This window comes from Drosophila albomicans, chromosome 2L, assembly GCF_009650485.2.
Source record: "Drosophila albomicans strain 15112-1751.03 chromosome 2L, ASM965048v2, whole genome shotgun sequence".
Classification (NCBI taxonomy): Eukaryota; Metazoa; Arthropoda; class Insecta; order Diptera; family Drosophilidae; genus Drosophila; species Drosophila albomicans.
Genome location: NC_047628.2, coordinates 23,608,471 through 23,630,457, shown reverse-complemented (window position 1 = coordinate 23,630,457; position 21,987 = coordinate 23,608,471). Strand labels below are relative to the sequence as shown.

The 21,987-nt window shown below is 39.2% G+C and overlaps 5 protein-coding genes across 5 annotated transcripts; 3 read left to right on the top strand and 2 right to left on the bottom strand.

The window, feature by feature from the left end:
• Positions 1-2,098: 2,098 nt before the first annotated feature.
• Positions 2,099-2,525, bottom strand: LOC117565249 (uncharacterized). Its single transcript, XM_034244262.2, has one exon. The coding sequence runs from the start codon at positions 2,519-2,521 to the stop codon at positions 2,300-2,302; it is 222 nt and encodes a 73-aa protein (XP_034100153.1). The 5' UTR covers positions 2,522-2,525; the 3' UTR covers positions 2,099-2,299.
• Positions 2,526-2,649: 124 nt separating this feature from the next.
• On the bottom strand, positions 2,650-3,027 carry LOC117565250 (uncharacterized). The gene is made up of 2 exons (XM_034244263.2): positions 2,843-3,027; positions 2,650-2,774 (listed from the first exon to the last, which is right to left on the bottom strand). The coding sequence occupies exons 1-2, from the start codon at positions 2,881-2,883 to the stop codon at positions 2,678-2,680; spliced, it is 138 nt and encodes a 45-aa protein (XP_034100154.1). The 5' UTR covers positions 2,884-3,027; the 3' UTR covers positions 2,650-2,677.
• Positions 3,028-5,260: 2,233 nt separating this feature from the next.
• LOC117564192 (uncharacterized) lies at positions 5,261-5,782 on the top strand. Its single transcript, XM_034242866.2, has 2 exons — positions 5,261-5,574; positions 5,649-5,782. Exons 1-2 carry the CDS (start codon positions 5,531-5,533, stop codon positions 5,746-5,748), a joined length of 144 nt encoding a protein of 47 aa, XP_034098757.1. The 5' UTR covers positions 5,261-5,530; the 3' UTR covers positions 5,749-5,782.
• A 26-nt stretch (positions 5,783-5,808) lies between these two features.
• Positions 5,809-6,173, top strand: LOC117564191 (uncharacterized). The gene has a single exon (XM_034242865.2). The coding sequence runs from the start codon at positions 5,809-5,811 to the stop codon at positions 6,064-6,066; it is 258 nt and encodes an 85-aa protein (XP_034098756.1). The 3' UTR covers positions 6,067-6,173.
• A 6,388-nt stretch (positions 6,174-12,561) lies between these two features.
• On the top strand, positions 12,562-21,816 carry LOC117564977 (uncharacterized). The gene is made up of 10 exons (XM_052002739.1): positions 12,562-12,868; positions 12,931-13,316; positions 13,384-13,582; positions 15,164-15,609; positions 15,666-15,947; positions 16,817-16,919; positions 19,041-19,343; positions 19,787-20,160; positions 20,218-20,856; positions 20,917-21,816. Exons 1-10 carry the CDS (start codon positions 12,611-12,613, stop codon positions 21,188-21,190), a joined length of 3,264 nt encoding a protein of 1,087 aa, XP_051858699.1. The 5' UTR covers positions 12,562-12,610; the 3' UTR covers positions 21,191-21,816.
• Positions 21,817-21,987: the final 171 nt, after the last annotated feature.

Below are 21,987 nucleotides of genomic sequence, written 5' to 3'. Positions count from 1 at the left end.
TACGACTCTAAAAGTAGAGAGCAAAAGAAGGAGACACGGGCTGAGGCGGAGGCGGAGATGGGCTTGGCCGTGTCACTTTTTCATTGCAAGCTGCGATTTTTGCCTGGCAGAAGTTACGGAAATTATTCATAATTTTCCACCGCGTGGCATGTGGCATGTGACATGTTGCGACGGAAGATGTTATCGCAACATTGGCATTGTCATTGGCATTGAGACTGGCGCCTCACAAGGGTTGTCTGTCAAACGGAAGCGAAAAAGCCGTAAGGCAGATAATGAAATGCCTGCTGCAGTTCCAGGAACTTGTTTTACCCGACCAAAGGCCTCTTTTTCACAAAAAAAATCTCTGTACATTTTATATTTAGAAATGTTGCGGGATTTCCATGATAATGACGTGATAATTGCTTTTCCGGCAGTGGCATCAAAAGTCAGGCCGGTTCAGTCAGTGGCCCGTTTGTGGAATCCTTGCAAGTGACACATTCACATTTTATAGCATCAAAAGTTCAAAGGTTTGCTGCTGCTGTGCCACCTGCTGTGTGCTTTTAATTGCAAAGTGACGAAGATGTCGACGAAACCGACATCAGGACACCAGGATACAGCATCGCCTGGCCAGGATTAAGAAGCGACCGCCCGGCGCTTCAAAACAAAGCAATTACAGTGCAGCAAACACACACACACACTTTATAGAGAGAAATCAGCCAAAAATAAAGCGCTTCAATTAGACGCAGGACACGTCAAGTGTGTCGCCCCCAAAAGTGTCAGCTATCCGGAAGACCCAAAAAATACCATATATATAAATACAGTTGAAAAAAAAAAGAAAATACAAAATGAATACTGTAGAGAAAAATTCTATTAGCGCCGTCAAGGAAATCGTCTCTAATAGCCAAACGTGCCACGTGCCCCTTGTGTCCCTTGTGTCCCTTGTGCAGTCGTGTGTCAAAAGGACACAGGACGACCGCAGCTCACTCCCTTCGCTCCCACTCGCTGGCATCTGTGAGCGGGCAAATCTATCTGCCCATTGGCAAACAATACAATTGAAAAATTATAAAAATTCGCACTTTCAAATGCTGCCGTAACGGAGCTACCGCAAAAGCCCGGACGGACACAAGCCCGGATAGCGGACGTCGTTCTGCGGTAATGCCTGAGCCGACAGAGATACACTTGTTCCCATCTCCAACTCGCCCCCGGACCTTGCCACACGTGCCACACACAGTCAGCACAAGCGCAAGCGCTGAGGGTGATGATGAGTCTGAGAAGTGTAGCATTGAATCTGGATTGCGATTGAAATTGAGTTGGCTCAGGGGGAGAGAGCTATTTGAAAAGACGGGCAGACATCATCAATATTGCAGTCCTATGACCGGGTCTGTCAAATAAGCGTAGCTAATGTGTATTAAGTGCACTTTACCCAAAGTTCCGTCTATCCGGGAATGGGAATCTGAAACTGAATGGGAATGGGAATGGGAAGGAAGTGACAAGGGATGGACGTGCAAAAGCATAAGCTAATCATGGTAATAGCCACAGTTCATGCAAATGTGCCATAGACATCAATAGAAGTCAAGTAGCAAGGTCGTTGCATTGGGGTTATGATGGATTGAAGGCGGCAAGGGAATATGAATAAATAATTGCAAGGTGTTAGGGTAGACTTAGTGCAATTAGTTTTTGTCTAGCATATAAATTATAAGTTGCAGCTAATCATATTTAATCCAGCATTAACTTCTAAAATTAAAGCTGACATCTTGACTAGCAATATGTTAATCTAATCTGTATAACTTCTGCTAAATAGTCTAAAACTTTACATTTACTCATACTTATCTACTCCACAATAATTGGATGACCCTTGAATCATTTAACTGCAATTTTAGTTGTATCCAAAATTCAACTTAACCTCACATTGGCTTAAAAACCCAACCTAACCTCACTAATACTTTTTAGAAAGTTAAACTATATGAACTGACATTGTTTATAAATTAAATGTTAAGCTGTAATGTTATTAAACTTACCTTTTAAAACTTTCTAACTCACCCGGAATTATGTTCACCATCTCGAAATATTGATTGCCTCCCTAACCTCATTAATGTTACCCAATTTTCATAAAAACGTGTTTGTTGCGCATCTTTTTTTTAATTTTGTTGATTAAATTTAGAATTTTAGATGATCTAGCAGTTGTAAATAAGTAAGTTTACATCTAATATAAAGTTAACCCATAGAACCCAGAAATAACAACAGAACTTAAGTCTCAATCACGTTGCGGGCACCAAGTGCCCAAGGATCCCATTCCCATACCCCCTACTCCCAAAATAGATTAGGAGAAGTGCATGGAATTGAAATGATCGCGATTATCCTTGACCATGTTATTGTATTTCCATTTCTCGGAACTGGAAGCCTGACTGCTCCACGCACCCGAGCTGTTGCTTGAGTGCGTCTTCGAGGACGACGTCGACGAGGAATTCGATTGGGATTTGCTGGAAGCAGCATTATCCTTACTGGACGTCAGACACTTGTCGGTGCGTTCCGTATAGACCATTTTCGATGGATTTATCTTTTGTTTTTCCGTTGGGTATGAAGTTGACTCAAACCAATTTGCTATAAAATTGCTGATTGAATTTTGAAATTCCGTGTTTTTCCAATTGAGATTGAACTGCGCAGTTTACTGGAATGCTGAGTGGGCAGAGTTCAAAGTTCACGGTACAGTTTGAAGCAGCGTTAGCACTTTAAGTTCCTTATTGTTGGCCGAGTTGCCCGTGCGTGATCCTTTGCTGGATGACAGACTGCTCAATCTGCAAACAACGATGCCCATAGTGAGTACATTTCACACATTTCTTTCATTGATTGACCCTTGACTTACCTGAATTGTTTAAGTAATTTTATTTTGCTAATTTTTGGCATTGACACAAAACTTTTGCAAGTTGCACATTTGACAAAGAAAAAAAGGAAGTAATTGGAATCTATTTAAAGGAATCCCCGAACACGTGCACCGCCGATTGCAGGTTGCGCTCGCTTCAGTACTCAACTTTCTACTGAACCTCTAACGATGCCTGCAACTGCTTTAAATACCGCGCATTCGAATGCAAAAACAAAAAACCTACTGCAAAAATGTCTCGTCACAATTCTAAAAGCAAACTGCGAACACTACTGCGAGCCAGCTGCTGACAACGTGTCGCATGAGCAAACGAAGAAAGCCCCGGCCCCGGTATTGGATCCCCCCTCCCAATGCCGAGACCCCGAAGTCCATACCACAAACACAGAAATAAAAAAAAACTCAAGACCCCCAGACAGCGTAGCAGACGCAGACAAAAACCCGTTCGAGCGACAGCAATGCAAATTAGAGTTGCCAACCAACTGGTTTATCACATTTACAATAACAAACCGATATACTATAATGATCAAGATAATATGCATATCTCTCCACTGCTATATGTATACTATATACTATATACCCCCTTAGCCAACGTACCGCCTGCTGTCACTCACGTAGTTCGAGTTCGAGTTTGGCTCAAGCTTTTTTCCCTATCGACTCTACCGGCCGGCCGGCTCTATATGGAGTACATCTATCTAGGGGTACTATAGACTACCCTAATATGGAACATCTTCTATTCTAGTTACATTGTTGCAACTCACGTGTGAGTGCTATGAATATGTATGAATACCTCACGTATAGAGTCGCATATTCATCGAATAGCGGAGCCTGCCTTAAAGCCTGATGCTGATGACGATGATGATGAAAAATGAACGCTACATTGCATCAGCCAATGTTTATTTAAGAGCCATCAGCTCAAAAGCCTGTTGACTGCTTTTAGTATTTTAATCTGTTGTTGTCGGCCATATATATACATACTATATATGTATATAGTTGTACTTGAATCTTATCTATGCTTGTCATATAGCAACCATTAAAACCATAAATTACGCAGAAATAGTGTTCTTACCTTTAAGAATGAGTTCATCACAATGCAACATAACCTCAAAATGATTAAAACTTTAATGCTTCATTTTTAATATTTCAAAGTCTAATAGGAAAATAAACTTTTTAATATTATTATAATTTGTTTAGTTTAATTTATTAAGATTTGAAAAAATAAACCAATTTTCAATTCTCGGAGTATTTGATATATGTTTAAAGAAACTTATCATTAAAAATCAAAATAAGTATTATCCCAGCAAATTATATTTAATAATTTATTATTTTTTTATTACCCAATTTTGTTTTTCTCGACATCGACATTGAAATCGATAAGATTAAGCACTTTTTATATTACGTAGTCACATAAAGTAGAATTGCTTTACAAACAAATTAATTTTTAATTATGCAGTTAATGACAAACAACATGAGAATAATTTACAAAATACAGTAAACAGTTAGCTTGCATAAAAACAATTTAATTTAATGATCTCAGCATTGACGTAGTTTTACAAATTGGTTCAAATGAGGGCATTGAACGTCTAGGTCCTCGCGTCTTAAATGTCAATACTTGCACTTGATTTGCGGTTTTGTTGTCTGGCCTTAACAACAATATCTCGTTATCGATGTCTAACAAACAGGTAAATACCGAAAACATCATGATGTGCAATATGCAAATGCAACCAGACATATGGATTATTTATTAAGAAGCGTGCGATCCCAAAAAAGAAAGAAATATTCCAGACTGGACAGGTTCCTTATGAGTGTTCCAACAAATAAAGTCCATACTAAATTTTCTTATATAAAGCTGAGGTGTGGCAACATGAAATTATTAAGTGGCAACACTTTAAGCCGCAATGTTGTCAAGCTGAAAATGTTTCCAAAAATAATTGAACTTAAAGTTCCTAATATCGGGAATTTCTCAGATTAATGTTGAATTGAAGTTCTTAGGAAGAAAAAAAATATTGAAATTATTTAAAAATTGGAATTCTAGCTAATAATTTTCAATAAAAGAAATTTATACATTAATTCAAATGAATTTTAATTGAAATTCTTAGTAACAATCTTTTAACAATTTGATCAAATGATTCACTTGATATTCCATTGCTTAATCATGTCCTTAATTCAATTCAACTATAAATCGTTAGTTGTTTGTTTTGATTTTCGTAAACATTCTATGTGATTAGGGAACTCCCGTTCGATATGCTTCGATATGTTTTCATTGATTCGCATTTGCCATTTCTCGATTGCGATGACGTCGATCTGGTTTTGTGGAGAGATGTTTCTCGTGCCTCTTGTTGTTTTCGGCCAGCATTGACGCATAGCGATAAACAGTCTGCTACAAATGTTTCTTATTTTTTTGGGACTGTTTTCATAACAATATCATCAGTGATTTGCATACACACACATGTCGAAGACTGGTTTCCTCGTCAGCTTATCACGCTCCGGCCGCATGATGATGATGTTGTTTGCCGATTGCCGATTCCCCAACTAGATCAGCGGTTGGGGTATAAAAGCGATTAGCAGCAGCCGCCTTGAACACACAATCAAATCGACACGATACGTGGCTAAAACCAATCATAACCAACAAAGCTCCTCAAATTTTTTCCATAACGTGAAAAAACAAATGTGTCAATGAAGACACCAGATACCAAAGCGAAGCTTTTAAATAATATAAGGTTAGTTTTAACTTTAACTTGTAACATTTGTAAATTTACTAACTTAATTTCTCCTCTTCTGTTTCCCCTTGCAGTCTCTCTAAACATCTATCCTCTAAAAAGGGTTCACGCACCAGCAACTGCGGCAATCGTCTGGAATTCTCCGTGCTCACACTTCTAACCAACGTGCCCTGACTTTGTTCAAGCTCTAGTTATCCGCTGTAACTGTTGAAAAGTAAATCTCAATCCCTCAAAATGGTCCATCAGAATCGTACCCCCAGCAAGGCCATCCCAGCCAAGCATCTGAGTCCCATGCGCAGCATGGATGTGGTAGCCGGCGGCAAGTACGCCATGTCTGCCAGTCCAGCCGATAGCTTCCTGCGCAACAACCGTTTAACCGTGAACAGCTCCTCAAGTGGCAGCAACAACAACAGCGCCAATGCCACGGCCTACAAATACAACAACATGGTGAACAACAATCGTGAACAGTTCAATGCCCTGCATTTCTGCTAGGCAGAAGAAGGAGGAAGGAGAAGGAGGATAGTTGAAATTGGAGTTGATCATTATGATGTAGCTCGCATTTTGTTTGCAATAAATATATATAACATATATATAATATATATCACAATTAATTTCTTGACGCCTGTTTTAACACATAAATCGCAGTCACGTGTCACATTTGCTGTGCAGCGAAAAGTGTTTTTTTTTTTTTTTGCTTTCAGGTTTCGTTTTCCCATTTTGCATTTTGGCAAATTAAATTATTAGCATCCGTTCCGCAAAGCCGCCGGCTGAAAACATTTTTCATTGTTTGCGGCTGTCTGCAAGCACTTTGTCATCATATGCAAATCAACCCGATGTGTGTGTGTGTGTCTCTCTCTCTGTGTGTGTGTGTCTGTGTTTGTGGGTGTGTTTGCGTGGGGTTTCGCCACAATTCGCACATTTGAAATTCAGTTTTTTTCCATATGCGCCATATTTTCACATTAGACGCAAAATCAACAAAAGGCCAATAAAAAGCAAAGCAAACGTTCGCTTGGATTTGCATAAATTGTGATTAGCTTTTAGCCCAATTTCACTAAGCCACAAAAGAAAAGACGTCTATAAGCCATCAAATGGTAATGCTTATATTCTTATTTAATTCTAGGTTGAAATGGGTACAGTATTAAATATAAAATTCTTTAAATATAAGAAACATATTTAAGTGCAAGATTATCTGTTTTAAAATTTAATTACTAATGAATTACATTTGTTTTCGAAATATAATATAGAAAATATTAAAAAAATATTCAGAAAATAAAGAAAAATTTGATTTTTTGATAAACCTTTTATAAATTTACTACAACTAAAAATCAGAATCAAAAAATTTGCGTTTTATTAAAAAGAAAATATCACTGTCTCTTGAAGGTCACAAAATAATCAACGAGGAACTTTCTTTGTCTACTCTTGACCTATCATATAAAACTCAGACATTAAAAACATTTTCTTGGTAAATTATATCTTTAATAATGTATGCAAATTTTTTATTAAAATGAAGCCCTCGACCGGACTGACGATCCCCCTATAACTTAGTAATCTAATACGCAAAATTTAAATACAGCAATATAGATATTCTTTGTAGCCATTTATATTCAGATAGTTTAAAAACTGGGAAACCTATTTCCATGGCAACAACGAAAAAAGCGGACGTGGATAAAATAATCTCTAAAATCGAATAATATTTTCTCTTCCCACTTCCATATTTGACAGAAAAAAAACTAGTTAGTCTAAAAATCTACTTTAAATCATAATCAAGTTCTAAACTTACTCATCGCCTTAAAGAAAATTATTGAAATCGCAAGCAGAAAATGTGACTATGTAAATCAAACGCGCTGTGCAAGTATGCAAATGAATTTCGAATAGTGTTTGAATGTTCTGAACTGGTTCTAAGCACTGACAACTGACAACAAAACAGAACAACAGCTGAAACAGCACGAATGCAATTGCTGAAAGCGATGAGTAAGTGTATAGATATAGATAATATGCTATGGAATTTAGAGTATATGCTTAGTCGTAGCTAAACTCGTATAACTCGTCTGATTATCTAATGTTTTCAGTTTAACAATTTGCATTAACAAACACTCAGCTACATTATACGATGAGATTTTCCACAGGCTAATCGTGGTATCACTTCGCGATTGAAGTGATAGGCAAAAACAACCCCCGGAGAGGAAGGGAGGGGGGAAATCATTAAAAGACAATCTGTTACATGGCACAAAAGTGCACAAATCATCTCCAGCCGCAGAGAATTTTATGCCCGAAAAACGTTTTTATTATTCCACTAAATTAAACGCTCAGCTCAAGTGAAGATTGCGACTCAATTTTGAAGGCACAGATTGGGAAGAAGTCGAAGGAGGAGGAGGAGGTGGAGGTGGAAGCAAAGTCCTGTGATGCGTCAGGCGTCGACAGTCATTAAATTATCACACATTTAACATCAAAAACAATTCACAACTCGCACAAGTAGCAAAACCCGTCGCACCCTCAGTTTCAATCTCGATGACGATGTCGATGTCGACCCTCTTGGCCTCCCCCTGTCGGCCAGGACTTGACTTTAACCCCCGCAACGCTGTAATAGCTAAGGACTGTTGCTGTTACCCTGCCGCATTACAAGCTGAAAACATGGTTATTACATCAGGATGCCAGCAGTTGGGGGTTGTCTGCAGCGAGACAGAGAGAGAGAGAGAGAGGGAGAGAGAGACAGGGCGAGCACATGTGGGCGTTGCAAAACGGGCGATGGATGAATGTTCTGTGTCTTCTGATGATTATGACAGCATGACGACGACGACAACAATGATGTTGGTTATGGAAGAACAATCGCAACCCAAGGCAAGGCGAGTGTAGTTTTTGGTTTTTGCATGGCTACTGTGCAATATGCTGGCCATTAAATGGAGCGATGACTGGGCCCAGAGCTATTGACGATAAATCATAAACGAAACATCAATTCCAGCCGCACTTGACCCCGGCCCAACAAAATGGACAACACATTTTATTATTGCACGAAATTGCCAGGCGGGGACGGGGAAAGGGGACTTAAATTTTAAAGATGTTTTCGCTTCATTTTGATGGTCACGTGCCGTCGACTTTGGCCCGAAATTAATTAATTGCCAAAAAGAAGATTGATTAAGCAGACAGCGGCGAGAGACAGAAGAGTGAGAGCGTCGTAACCCATTCTCTGGGGCAGCTTATCTATCACGCCAACATCCTGAAAGGATCTGTCCCCAAAACTTTTATCCATTTCCATTCCCCCCATCGAATTGGGAATTGCCATTACAATTTCCATTCTTGTCGCTGTCTAAGACTTGAACTATTCGCTGCTTTTGGGACGTAGCATGATTTATCGACATGTTGGCGGAAATCGCAACGCCAAAACCAAAATGCGGAACACAAGAACTCTCTTGCTCTGGGCTAAAAAGTTGATCCAATGCTCCAAGGAACGGAAACGCAATCGGCGCACTGCCAAAAATAAATTGATTACTGTCACGGAAATAGCTAGAACAGCAACACAGCGCACAGACACAGACACACTTACACACATGTGATGGTTATGCTGAAAGTTTGTTTATTAATCGATATACCAGGACGATACGACACCTGACTTGAAGCCAACTCCAACTGTCCCAAAGTCAAAAGCAGCTTACGACTAAATCAATGCAGCATATGGATAGAATGTTGGTGGGGAGCTGGAGAGAACTGAATCTAAGTGTGTTTGGGGAGCATTTATAGATCACGTGACGTGGCCGTAAATAGTTTTGTGCTGTCAATTAAGGACACCTGCAGCAGGTGAGTAGAAGTGTTTGAGTTGCCACATGCTTCACGGCAGCGAATTGTGCGTTTGACACATGCCTCGAATACTTAATACGTAAATACAAATTAAAGCTAATGAGTGAGTGATTTTTCATAGCATACTTCTAGGCAACTTATTTAGTATACTTGCCTAAGCATTACAACTTGAGTAGTTGAGTTTTAAACCTCCCTAAAACTATGCTAGTCATTTCCTTGGCAATATTTTAAAATGTTTGAAAAGTGCCTAGAAAGTTTTCTAGCCCCCGCCTGAATAGATCTACCGGATAGTGCCCTAAGATAGCAATATGTCTATCTGACGCTAAAGTTTCTTAGCACTTACAGTGAGCAACCCTTTTTAGCTCTGCGCAATCGAAAACACCTACGACAAAGCGATTGATTGGCGGTAACAAATGTATTAGAAACTTTCTCTGTATAATTTCCGCATTTTCAGGACATGGAACCAAAGCATTCACTTCAAATTGCACTTCCGTGCGAAAAATTGTTTATCGAAAACTTTCATTTGTGTGCCCCGTCTCTCTTTTTCCACGACTACTCGTATATATATATATATATATATAGTATGCTCCCCCTGGCACTGAGAATATTTTTGCACAATGGAACGCCGTCCGCAGCTACCTTAACCCTCCCCCTGGCCGTCGATAAAGTTTGCACCTATTGTCATTTTATTGATTTGTTATAAATTTCACACACACACACACACACTCTCGCACGCTTATCATTTCATGCACTTCGATTAAATGTAAATGGCTGGAAAATTTTCAAAAGTGTCCCGCCCACTTTTCACAAGAGAAAACGGACACGCGCCGGCCGTAACCCTTTTTTCTGTTGATTCGCTTATCTTGTGACTTTTCAATACGATTTCTATCATTTAAAATTCCATTTTATTGCCGTTTATCAGCAAATAGAAAAAAGGCGAATAGAAAAATGGAGCGAATAATAGCATTGCGAGTGCAAAAGACGTTAAAATAAATTGATACATTTTCAATTTTCGGATGCTTATCGATTTTCAAGGAAACTCACTTAAAGGCATACCAGAGCCAGCTGTTGATGCTATTCTATGTTTGGCTGTGTGTGTGTGTGTGTGTGAGTGTGATTTTATAAAAGTTGTTCCACACTTGATTTGATAATGTGTCGTAAATTTTGCTGCTTTTGGCATTTTCACTTTTCGCTTGTGAAAATTTTCACAATTAAGGCACATTTAATGACGTGTCGCAAATATTAACACAACACTTCCTGCCAACCATCATCCTCCCCTGCCTGCCCCTGTCTCTCCCGTCTCATTCAAACACACATCCCCCTTTTGACAAAGCAGCTGTTGACATCGTTGTCGTCACAGCGTCCAGAGTCCAGTTTTTCCCAGTCGAACTTCTCAAAATCTCAGTCAAGTTTCTGCTAATTGAGCGGAACGTGAAAATTTTTCCTAATTAAATAATTTTCTTAATTTTAACGACTTGCCACGGGCGGCAGCACTCTCAGGCAATGATATTTTATGTACGAATAGAGTGTGCAACATTTTGAAATTACTGCAAGTATCTCAAAAATTATGGTTATTATTCGACCCATTATCAGCCAAGTGAATTTTAATAAGCCAACTTACTCCAAGTTTTGTCATTGCTTCAAATGCTTGCCTCGCCCTCAAGAAATTCTAATAAGACTTCCGATTTCTAATGTCAGCTCGAAAGTATGCTACGAAAAAGGTGCGTTTGACAGCGAATGAAAATTAAAAAAATTATTTATGGCGCTCTTCTGGGCGCTGTTTGAAATTGTTTGAATGACACCTTTATGAGTCTTAAGAATATTGCAGTTGTTTTTGAAATTAACTCAGCAGAGTTAAATATTATATTTGAAATTCAATATGAAAATTGCAATTAAAACACACATTGTTTGGCATACGTTTATTTGTCAATTAAAAGCGTCATAAAATATCAATATTATTTGCAGAAAGAAGACTAACTTGTTAAATATGCCAGGTGAAACACGTTCTAGTAGTGAAATTTGTTTAACGTAATTGCAAATATGAGAATTTTACTCTAGTGTAGGTAATTGCATTTGCAAATATTGTTTGCGGTCTTGCAATAAATTAATATTTTACTAACTATAATTTAAGTGATGAGAACAAGAGTGCGGGAGAGAGTGAGAGACAGAGAGTGTGTGTGATGTATTGTAATTGCAATAAATCTCATTGCATATGCAATATGCATATTAATTACATTGATTGAATCAACCGAGAGCCGAACGTAATCGAAGTTGACGTTGCCACAAAATGCACTCTTGATTGGGCTTGTGGCAAGTGTGGCTACCCCCTCCTCCGCTCAGCACCTTATCCCCAAGCTACCGCAGGGCTGAACCACTGCAACAATCACGATTTCAAGTCTGAGTTTGAGTCTGAGCTCGACTCCCATTGCAACTCCTAGTCTCGAGTTCTTTGTTATTTGTTTAAACTGTGAGTCGAGTTTCTGCTGCAGTCGTTGTCAACCGACAGCAACAAGTAGAGTTCAGTCTCACTGGAAGCGTCCAATAGACAAGTTGCAAATAACGGAACTACACAAAAAACTGAATTTCAATTCTGTGCTTTGACAAAGGGATTGTGCTGCTGCTGTTGCTGCTGTTGCTGAGTCAGTCAAGGTTGTTTTGCATATAAAATTGCAGCCAAAGTGTCTCTAAATGCCAGGCGGCATCTATAATTAAGCACTTGCAACTGCAACACAATTGCTGGCTGACCGAAACTATAGATATACATATATAAATAAAAAAGTGTTAACGTTCACGATTTATGGCCAAAGATAGCAATTTGCATTGAACACTTTGCAGCGATCAAAAACACATACATATATGTAATTTCGGATATGCCAATTAAAAGATACAAGAATATCTACAGCGTGGGGTAAAAAAAAATTTGGAGCGCGACAAAATTTAAATTTTACTTTAAAAGAATTTGCAATATGCTTAATATATAAAAAAAAGTAGTTTTAATTTAAAACTGGCTTAGAAGTTGCAGTGTGTGATAAAAAAAGTCAACTGGCAAAGGCAATTTTCATATTGCTTTCAACATACACAAAAATATAAAGGTATAAAACGATCTCTTTATTTAGTGCAATCAAATAATTTAAAAATATATTTCCATCCAGTGATATTTAGCAATAACTTAAGTATCTGCAGCAACTTGGCGTCTCTATTTAACTGCTACAAACGACTCTGCAGCAACAGGTGTGGCATCAACATGCTTAATCGAGCATTAATAGTACTCTTGGGTTTGATCGCAGCCACCTCAAGTGGCCAAGGAGCTCAGATACTCGGACTGTTTGGACATCCCGGCAAGAGTCACTTTGACTTCTTTCGCCCCATGTTTGTGGAACTCGCGCAGCGTGGCCACAACATCAGCATGTACAGCTATTTCCCGCTGAAGCAGCCAGTGGCCAATTACACGGATTATGTTTTCAAAGGCATGCCGCTGCTGACAGACATTGTGGATCTGCAGGTGAGTTGAGTTGATTGATAACCATCAAGTTAATCTACTCACTCGAATTTCTGGTTTTGCAGATCTTTGAACAGGAGTCGCAACTATTGGGTTTTATTCCCTTCAAGGTGCCCACGTTCTTCATGCTCAACGATTGGGGATTGCGCTCCTGCAAAGTGGCCTTGAACTCACCGCTGATTGCCGATCTGTTGAGCTCCCCCTTGCGCTATGATGTTATCATCATGGAGCATTTCTCCAACGATTGCTTGGCTTCTGTGGCGCATCTCTTGGATGCTCCTGTCATTGCTCTGAGTAGTTGTGCCATTATGCCGTGGCATTACAAACGCATGGGCACACCGTTCATTAACCCTACAATGCCCATGAGTTTTCTGACCTACACGGATCAAATGGACTTTATGGCTCGACTCAATAACTTCTTACACTTTCACACTGTTAATTTGCTCTACAAGTGAGTTGCTTTTCAATTTACTTTCCTCCTTTGTATCTATCTCTCATGTCGCACTTTTCACTTACAGTTTCATTACACAGCCAGCCACGGACGCGCTGATAAGCCAACGCTTTGGCTTTGGCCTTCCGCCGATTAATGAAATTGTGAAGAACACGAGTCTCATGCTCATAAATCAACATCATTCACTGACTGGCGCCCAGCCTTATGCTCCCAACGTAGTCGAAGTGGGAGGACTGCAAGTGGGAAAGGCAAAACCTCTTCCCAAGGTAGGTTTATCTGTGATAGTAAAGTATATGAATATAGTATATACTACTGTGGGCAAAAAGTAGTAAGACTTTTTAATTTATATTTCGCGCGGAAATCCATTCGTCGAAAAATTTTGTTTCTAGGTTGGCAAGACTGTCAGTAACTTCTATGCCAAATATCACATCAAAATAATCATTAGTGTTTAATATATGCTTGTTTTTCTGAAGTACAAAAAGTGCATTCGGCGATTTTTACAATGAGTGAAATTATTCAACAAAGAAGTTCCATTTCGGGAGCCGAAATGTTCCAAAACGTTGCAAAAGGCCTTCGGTGATTCTACCATGTCACAAAAAAATGTTTATAAGTGGTACAAAGACTTCTAGGAGGGTCAAGAAAGAGCACGTCAAAGTCGTTCAAAAATCAAGGTCATGATGACAGTTTTTTTCGATTTTCGTGGTGTTGCGCACTATGAATTCCTTCCATCCGGCCAAACTGTTAATAAGGACTATTATTTGAACGTTATGCGTCGTTTTCGTGAAGCAATTCGTCTATAACGACCAAAATTATGGATCAACACCTGTTGGTTTTTGCATCACGATAATGCATAATGCATCGATTCTTAGTGAGTTTTTTGCCAAAAATTCAATTCAATATCGTTCCACAACCACCGTATTCGCCTGATTTAGCTCCGTGTGACTTCTGGCTGTTCAGAAAACTCAATCGATCGCTCCGGGGAAACCGTTTTGAGTCAATTGAAGACATTAAACGAGAATCGCTACGCGCATTGAAGGTTATTCCGGAAATCTACTTTAACAACTATTTCGAGGATTGGAAAAAACGTTTGCGAATGTGTATTGTGGCCGGGGGGGATTACTTTGAGGGGAACGAAATAGATTTGGCCGAATAAAATTATAAACAAAGTCTTACTACTTTTTGCCCACAGTAGTAAAGTTTAATGTCTCGAACACATCAAATACTTTAAGAATTGTAGCACACACTTTGACAACCCAACCAGTCATTTAGAAAAAATTAGATCAATAAGTTTACAAGAAAATTTAAGAGTTTTGCAATATACATACATATTTATATCAAGATGTCACATACATATGTTTTTGACCATCGCCGACAGGGCATAAAAAAAAAACAAGAATAAGAATTTTATTATTCATCGTATTCTCGTTTTTACGGTAAAGTTGAGCAATTCATTGTTCTTAATATAGCATTCTTGACGTTTTATTTACACATACACAAAACGTATTAATTTATATACACATTTCTTGGCCTTGGCTATTGTTATTTCTTTATCTCTTATCTTAAACTTTTCCAGCTTGTTCAACTTCTTAATTGATTTGTAAATTTGTCGATTATTTTCTTAATTTTAAACAACAGTTTTAGCTCATTTTCGAAAACTAGTTTCTAACTTTTTAACACAAAATATTCTAAATACCAAAATGTTCTCACAAGAATATTGGGCCTTTAGATTTAGATAAATTTAGTATAGATTCTTTAAATGCAAAAATATTTGCATAATATTATATTTAAAAACCAAACAATTATATTCAATATCATAATTCTTATGCTTTATTAATTGTATACTTTAGCACCTGGAACAACTTTTCAACTCATCCAGTCAAGGTGTCATCTATATAAGCTGGGGTTCGATGGTCAATCCCAGCACGTTGCCTCCTCTCAAGCGCCAGGCCTTATATGATGCAATCTCTAAGCTGCCCGGCTACACCTTTGTAATGCGAATGAACAATCAAACTGGAAACGAGGGCAAGCCCAAGAATCTCTTCAACTACGAGTGGCTGCCACAGCGGGATCTGTTGTGTCATCCCAAGGTCAAAGCCTTCGTTTCACATGGCGGACTCTTGGGCACCACGGAGGCTGTCTACTGTGGCGTGCCAATGCTGGTGACACCCTTCTATGGAGATCAGTTCCTCAATGCTGGAGCGGTAGAACAGCGACGCTTTGGTGTTATTGTCAGCTTTAAGGAGTTTGATGAGCCACATCTAAGCCAGGCTCTCAACACCATACTGAACGAGAAGTAATCAATGCTATATTCCATATGGAAAGTGTGACAATAGTTTTATGTATTTTCAGTTTTGCATCGCAAATGAAACGCTCGACTGTTGCCTTCCGAGAGAGACCCCAAGAACCACTCGAACTGGCGATCTGGTGGATCGAGCATGTGATCGCGACTGGTGGAGCTCCCCTATCACGAAGTGTGGCCAGGAATATCAATTGGCTTGTCTACAACTCATTCGACATCTACGTGTTTTGCCTTAGCATCGTTCTATTGTTCTTCATCGCACTCTGGCAGCTATCAAAGCTCATCAAATGGGCTGGTGACAAGTTTAGCAGCTCGACGAAACCCAAAACAAAACAACAATAAAGATATTACATTTCTAGGGCATATGTTTACTATTTATTGCAAGTCATGGTGAATATTTAGAGAGTTCTGCTGAGTCAAAAACAATTTATCAGTTATCAATTTCCCTTTAAAAACACGTTTGTTTTGACTAGACCGCTCTTATTTCCAAGAGATTGTTATGATTCTAATATCAAAATAATCGGCTCTTGACGACGCTTAAAACAAGTGTAATTTGCGATCCACTTCATCGACTTGATAAAAAAATCATCCAAATAATTCGTGGAAGTGCTTGAAATAATCTGGAATAGTGATTCATTTGATTGTTGACCATAATTAACTCTAAACGTTTAAATTGCTTTATTTGAATGACAAAAGTTTTTTACTATCAATATGAAATTTAATTCCCTTCCAGACGACCTACTTATCATCTTATATAATACGAGGGTTGCTATTTATATTTCTGGCCTAATAATGAAAATGCGAATATTTATAAAAAAAATGGATTTATTGTTTGTCACAGTATTCTCCAGCAAGATTTATATACTTTTGAATGCCCTCAAATCAATTGTCGAAGCACTTTTTCCACTCTGATTGAGGCACCTCCAAAACATGGTTTTTGAACACTTTAACAGCATCTTCTGACATCGAAAATCAATGACCACGCCTTTTTTCGATGATGTGCGGGTATAAAAAGAAGTCAAGTCAGGGCTGTACGGCGGATGACCCATGAATTCCACGTTTTGACCGCAAAAAAAGGCGCGGGTTTGAGCTGGTGTGTGGGAGTTCGCGTTGTCATGGTGCGGAATGATCCATCTTTTCTTGTTCGTTTTTCGAATTTCTACAAGGAGTTCAGGCTTACAAATTATGGTGTAACACTCAGAATTGACCGTCCTACATTGCTCAAGCGAAACAGTCGCCACATGACCAGTTTTACCGAAGAAACAGGCGACCATTTGCTGAATAGTGCTTCCTCCACGAACAAGGTTCGTTGGATTTGGCTCGTCTTCAAAGACCCACACGGTCGATTGCTGTTTTGTTTTGGGCTCATAACCATAGATCCATGATTCGTCACCTGTGACCATCTTATAAATGTCTTTTGAAGCACAGGGAATGTATTTTTTCAAAATTTCTTTGAACCAATCCACACAAGCCTTTTTTTGAGCAATCGTTAAATTGTGCGGGATCCAATGAGAACAATCCTTTTTTACGACCAGGTGTTTATGCAATATCGAATGTATTCTGGTGGAAGAAATGTCAAAGGATGCCTCTATCTCACGATATGTCACATGATGATCTAGCATTATCAGTTCACGCACGGCATCAATGTTTTCTGGCCCAACGTCCGTTTTTGGACGACCTTCACAACCTTCGTCTTCTAGCGAGCATCGGCCACGATAGAATCCATTAAACCAGTATTTCACAGGGCTATAGGATGGCACTTCATCGCCTTATAAAGATTTAAGTTCATCGGTGCACTCGTGTCGTAATAATCCAAGTCGAAAGTTGTGAAAAATTTTTGCTCAAAAGTGTTCACGAGTTAATTCGATTTTTCTGCCGAGGTAAGTTTTTGATTAATCGTTTATCGATATCAAACGTGCTCGTACATGAACAAGTTGTATGGAGCTTTTATTGATAAAAGTCCAAACTTTTTTTGGGAAATAGCCAATTGGTCCTAATATGGCTAGAAGTGACCTAGGCCAGAAACTTAAATAGCAACCCTCGTATATATTTTTTTGTTTATTTAGCTGAGTCTACTAAAATCAAGCCCTAGCAGCTGACCTCTTAAATAATCTTTTAGTATTTAGCTGATTAAAAGAAAATTTTGTATTCCCATATTGAGTATAATAATTCCTTATAACAATTACATTGATCACATTCATGCTTACTTGAAACTTGTTAATCGTTTTATAATGACTGTCGATTTAACACTACTAGTTATTTATTTGGATTTCGCCTTGTAATGATTACTGTACATTAAATTTTTTAGCACCACGTATTACAATGATTAGACTCAGTTTTAGATACCCTGTTATTACATAAAGTTATCCAACTACCGTTTAGTAGGTACAGTCGTCAATAATAAAAGTACTAATAATAATACTACGACAAGTGGCACTTGAGAATGTTGATAACAAATGTTTGGCATAACATTCGAGGTGCCCGTCTACAGAACTGAAAGCGATAAGCGAACACGCTTGCGATTGCTTCTTATTGTTTATGGGTCTCGTGCAACGTCAACCGGTTGTTTTTGATGAGCAAGACGACCAGACAACAACACTTCCGACTTATATAGTACACACATTTGTGTATTTAATGGCACGCACACATATAAATACACCATTTGTACACATTGCCAAAGAGCGATCAATGACAAGGCAAAATTTTGAGAGAGTGCAATGCACTGCACATGACTTTTAAAGCTTCCAAAAAAAAATGCACAGCTTGCAGAGAGAATGGAAATTTGCCGGTCAAAATTGCAAGCAGTGCAAGAGTCTCTTTAAGAGAGAGAGTAAAATAGAGCAGAGCCGAATCCAATTTGAGTGCAAACGAAAAATGCATTGACAATGCCTTTGAAATTAAGAAGAGAAAGCTAAATACAATAGCCTGATCAGCACGTACATACACGTACATATGTACATTGTCGAATTTGACGCTGCAGCCGAGCAGCGCAGCTTTATGTGTGAAGAAGAGATGTGCACTAGCCATAGTCAGCGACTTGCGTTTGCTGATTTGTCAGTCGCTCACCGTAAGTCAAACAAATCACATGTGTGCGCGCGTTCGCTGTCGCTGCCAAGAGTACGCACATACATAATTGAGCTTCGTCTTTCATAAAATAAAGTGTTGCTCAACACAAAAGTGAGTGTGCAAATAACGCTTTAATTAACGAAATATCAACTCTTGTTGTTGTTGTGTGACCTGTGTTTTGAACCTTTAGTGAAATTTACATAATTTGGTGTTGTTTGTGTCATGCGCAGAGCTGCAAACTGCAGCCAAGGTCAAATTATTGCAATTTGCAAATAATCAAGAAGAGCAACAAGTGTTATTTTCGATTTTTCTAATTTCTAATTTTAATTTACTCGGCATACCATTCTGTAACAAAACAGAATTCTACATATTCACCAACTAAAAAGATGTCGCGAATGTTGCTGATATTGCCGCTGTTGCTGTCGACGCTGCACATCTTGGGCCACCAAGTGGATGCAGGTCGTCCACTGAAGGTGCTCGGATTGTTTCCGCATCCCGGCGTCAGTCATTTCCACTTCTTTCAACCTATCATGCATGCGCTGGCCGAGGGTGGACACGACGTCAGTGTGGTTAGTCATTTTCCCAGTAAAAATCCACCCATACGCTACAAGGATTTTCCGCTTACCGGCATGGACAAGCTAACAAATAGTGTGGACCTCAAGGTGAGCAACAACAACAACAGCAATGTGAAAGTACCAAAACATAACGGAATATCGTGTGTGCGTTTACTACGAGTCGGCACTGCTTGAACTGCTTACGATATTTTATTCTTATTTGGCTGGCAAGCAGTATCGCACTTTATGTGTATGTCGGTTCTAAGCAAGCAGTTCACCGTTTACAATATGGGCCGGGTCTATTGTGAATGCCATGCAGTGCTTTCGTATTTAGCAATTAATTTGTTTACAAAATAAAAGCAAGTTCGTTACCTCACTCAAGGATTGCCCAAGGCATTACGCATGTAATGAACTTTCACTTTCAGTTTTTGCTACATTTCATTGTCTATTATTATAAACAATTCATTACTGCGAATTTATTAATGAACTTTGCTCAAAGCGAAAGTAAAATTCACACAACAACAATTTGGTTTTATTTTTCTTTTTTGCAGTTTTTCGAAAAGCGCGCCTTCTACAATCACTTTGTGGAGTTCTTTTTGCTCCACGAATGGGGCAAGCAGTCGTGCAATTCGACACTGCGCTCAGATGCGTTGCAAACGATCCTTAAGAAGAAGGCAGGCTACTATGACGTCATCGTGATGGAACAATTTAACACGGACTGCATGATGGGCGTGGCCCATCAACTGCAAGCCCCCATCGTCGCCTTGAGCAGTTGTGCTCTGATGCCCTGGCACTATGAACGCATGGGAGCACCCATAATCCCCTCCCACATCCCGGCACTCTTTATGGCCCAATCACAGGACATGGACTTTGCAGGTCGCCTGGCCAATTGGTTCACCTTTCACGCACTCAATTGGATGTACAAGTAAGTGCAAGAAGAGATCTGTTCAATGTTAGCCTATTAATTATTCATCGACCTTAGACTGATCTCGATTCCCGCTGCGGATGCTTTGGTGCAGTACAAGTTTGGCCATGATTTGCCCTCAGTGGGTGAGCTGGCGAAGAACACATCTGTGTTCCTGGTAAATCAGCACTATTCTCTCAGTGGACCCAAGCCTCTGCCCCCCAATGTCATCGAGGTGGGTGGTCTACACATTCAGAAATCCAAACCTTTGAGTGCTGAACTGCAGCGACTTCTGGACAGTGCTGAGGAAGGCGTCATCCTCATCAGTTGGGGCTCCATGATACGGGCCAATTCGTTGTCGACCGCCAAGCGGGATGGCATTGTACGTGCCGTGGCTCGACTCAAGCAGCAGGTGATCTGGAAGTGGGAGAATGAGACGTTGCCCAACAAACCAGCCAACATGCACATCATGAAATGGTTGCCACAACGCGATATTCTCTGTCATCCCAATGTGAAGGTGTTTATGACCCACGGCGGTTTAATGGGCAGCTCGGAAGCGGCTTACTGTGGAGTGCCAACCGTTATAACGCCCATGTATGGTGATCAGTTCCTCAATGCCGCTGCTTTGGTGCAGCGTGGCATGGGAGAGCTGCTTAACTACGAGGACATTTCCGAGAACACCGTAATGCGCTCCTTGAAGCGTGCCCTGGATCCTAAGTGAGTTACTTATGCAGTCTCCATTTGTCATTTTACTAAATTCACTTACGTGCTTTCCAGATATGCCGAGGCTGCCAAGATTGTGTCCCATTCCTTCCACCATCGACCACAGCAGGCGTTGCAATCAGCGATCTGGTGGGTGGAGCATGTTGCCCACACAGGCGGAGATCATCTTATCAAACCTAGTTCTGTGGAGATGTCACGTTTCGTCTACTACTCACTGGATGTTTACCTTGTTGTGGGCAGCATTCTGGCCATTGTCATTATTAGTTGGGTTTCCCTCATCCAGCGTTGCCGCGGCAAGAGACCAGAGCAGAAAAACAAGCGGGATTAAGAGGGGATCTTGGTGTAGTGTATGTGATATTTTAAATGTGTATGTCCTCCTAGTGTACTATAGTCTGTCCAGTTCTAAAACTACATAGATGATAACATAGTTGCCTCGCGATTTTAATCACTAAAATCATTTTAGTTTAATGGTTGAGCTGTCATTATGTCATTCTTATCTGTCTATTACATTTATATTATCTCCATGACAATAATTGTAATTTATAAATATTTTGCAATGAGCACAACGATTCTAAAATACTTTTTTAATCGAAAACATTTTATTTGCGATATTATTTTTTCCTGTTTAAAAGATAATAACTTTAATTTCAATAAAATCGATTGCAATGCCAATCATATGAAATATCTTCAGATATAAGTTTCCGGCAAGCTCGCAAGCAAAGAAATGATAAAAAACGATAACTTAATAATATAAGATTAGCTATTATACAATTTAACCCCAAAAAGTAAAAACTGCACTGTGTATCTTGGATATAATTATTTACTTGTCGTATATTTGCGACAAAGTTGCTTTTAGAGTATTTGCACTGTAATGGTCTTATAATCTACAGACATTTAATATTTCCAAACATATCTTTCAGACGTTTAAACTTTATCAGCAACAAATACTACGAAAAAACATTTAATCTTCGCACAATCAGAAAGTGCTAACAACCTACTCTCTCGCCTAGGTGACAATCAGAATCTCATGTTCGTATTTGAAATACCCTTTCCTGAAAGTTCTTTTAAATATAATATTTATAAATAGAAGTATATACAATATTTGTTAAAGTAATGCTGGCACCA